The sequence below is a fragment of the Lycium barbarum genome, chromosome 4 (assembly GCF_019175385.1).
Source record: "Lycium barbarum isolate Lr01 chromosome 4, ASM1917538v2, whole genome shotgun sequence".
Lineage (NCBI taxonomy): Eukaryota > Viridiplantae > Streptophyta > Magnoliopsida > Solanales > Solanaceae > Lycium > Lycium barbarum.
In genome coordinates this window covers 36,966,598-36,968,809 of record NC_083340.1, presented here as the reverse complement: position 1 = coordinate 36,968,809, position 2,212 = coordinate 36,966,598, and the positions used below count along the sequence as shown (strand labels likewise).

The window sequence follows — 2,212 nt, the reverse complement described above, 5'->3', positions numbered from 1 at the left end:
TACAGCTCGCAGTCGTTACTCAATCGGAGCAAATCCGATTGGAACGTTACGATTAGACTTGAATGAGCATTTAAGGCTCATAATTAGTCTTAATTATTAGATAATCACAGCCAAAGGGCTGATTCTTGTACTATAAATAGGAGCCTATTATTCATGTTAACATCATCAGATTTCCAGTGTACAATATTCTTTATAGTTTCTTACTTAAGTAGTATATTCAGTTTTCTCTTGCATTCATTTTAATTGTCAATCCGGTCATCGAGCTCAACTAGGAACGGGCTGACTCCAACTAAAAGAATCACTCTGGCTAAGCTATTCAAGCTCTTTCTTTTTTATTTATTTATTTATTTATTGTTCTGTTGTTATTATTCGGCTAATATTTGTTTTATCAAAAATCGATCCACGTATCCTTCAAAGAGTCAGTTATGCTCAAAAATTTCGGTGAAACGTTGGCTAAAGGAGCAATGACTTGGTACCATCATTTACCTGAGCACTCTATTACGTCTTTTGCAAAGCTCGCAGATGTATTCATCAAAACTCATGCCGAAGCAAAAAAGGTGAAAGCCAGGAAGGCCGATATATTCAGAATAGCCCAGAAAGATGACGAGTTATTGCGGGAGTTCGTGACAAGATTTCAAAAGAAACGACTGCTCCTTCCCACAGTACCAAACGAATGGGCAGCGGAAGCCTTTACTAAGGGTTTAAATCCAAGAAGTTCTAGTGTATCACTGAAATTGAAGGAAATCTTGTTGGAGTATCCAACAGTAACATGGTCGGATGTGCACAACCGATATGAGTCAAAGATACGCGTAGAAGATGATCAGTCGGAGCTTCTGGCTGGGACTGTAGGAAGAGCCAAGGGACGTGAAAAGACGAAACAAGTAGCAAATTCATACTTGAAAGCATTAAAAGACAGATATAAACCTTATGGAGCCCCGGAGCGGTCAAACTTCTGGTCGAAGCGAAGGTAGAATAATCGATCTTTCTCATCTGAAATAGGTAATGGTGACAGGAGTTACCATCGCTGACCTTTAAGCAGAGGTTTACAAGATAAGAATGCCGCTGGGACTTCCTTTGCTAACAACGTGGAAAGTCCCAGGTTGTCTGAATATAACTTCAACATAGATGCAGCTGAGTTGGTCTTAGCAATTGGGCGTATTGAAGGGGAAAAATTCTCGAAAGATATCCAAACAGATCCTAACCTAAGGGATCAGAGGTTGATATATGCATACCATCAAATGCATGACCATCGGACTGACGATTGTCGTCACTTGAGAGATGAAGTAGCACGACTATTAAAGGAAGGACACTTGAGAGAATTCTTAAGTGATCGGGCCAAGGAAAATTACGACAAAAATAAAGATGTAAATAAGCCTGCAGAACCAGTTAATCCACAACATCTTATTAACATGATTATCGAAGGAGCAGATGTTGCCGAAACCACCATCGTGGCTTCAAAGAAAATGAAGGTGACGGCGCTTCGAGAGAAGAGATCCAGGGATTACCTACGGAATGAGACGATCACTTTTAATCATAAAGATGCAGAGAATATTTCCCATCCGCACAATTTCACGTTGGTAATTTCTGTTAATATTAATAAGTTTCTTGTTAAACGTATTTTGATTGATCCAGTAGCTCGGCCAATATAATCCAATGGAGGGTGTTAGAGCAAATGACTTTACTCGATCAAATTATTCTGGCAGTTCGAGTTCTGAATGGTTTCAATACGGCAAGTGAAACGACAAAAAAAGAAATCATCCTGCCAGTTGATGGGGCTGGAACGGTGCGGCTAATGAAGTTCCTTGTCATAGACAGTGTAATGAGGTATAATGCGTTACTTGGTAGACCATGGATACATGCTATGGAGGCTGTGCCATCGACTCTGCATATGACGCTGAAGTTTCCTACTCCGGAGGGGAATAAGAAAACTCGGGGGGATCAACTAGCAGCTGAAGAAATGTTTGCAATTGAGGGAATGTTGGAAAAAGAGAAAGACGTGAAGAATAAGGAAATATCGGATAAATAGAAATTACAGAAATCAGAGGGTCCAAAAAAACTCTCTGAGGAAGTAGAAGTTACAAAACCGGAGAAGTTAGAAGAAGAAACTGAAGATATTGATGAGGAGGAAGATCTTTATCGAGTTCCCAGATCATTTGTTGTACTGGATGATTCAGATGCTACGAATTTGACAAGAGAGGAACTCGAGCAAGTG

The 2,212-nt window shown here is 40.0% G+C and overlaps 1 protein-coding gene across 1 annotated transcript; it reads left to right on the top strand.

Moving 5' to 3' along the window:
• Window positions 1–464: 464 nt before the first annotated feature.
• LOC132637419 (uncharacterized) lies at window positions 465–1,649 on the top strand. The gene is made up of 2 exons (XM_060354509.1): window positions 465–967; window positions 1,040–1,649. The coding sequence occupies exons 1-2, from the start codon at window positions 465–467 to the stop codon at window positions 1,647–1,649; spliced, it is 1,113 nt and encodes a 370-aa protein (XP_060210492.1).
• Window positions 1,650–2,212: the final 563 nt, after the last annotated feature.

Excerpts from the sequence above, each read along its gene's own strand:
- LOC132637419 (XM_060354509.1), top strand. The coding sequence starts at position 465 with ATGACTTGGTACCATCATTTACCTGAGCACTCTATTACGTCTTTTGCA. Across the intron at positions 968-1,039 it reads AACTTCTGGTCGAAGCGAAG|AGGTTTACAAGATAAGAATG; the intron begins GTAGAATAATCG and ends ACCTTTAAGCAG.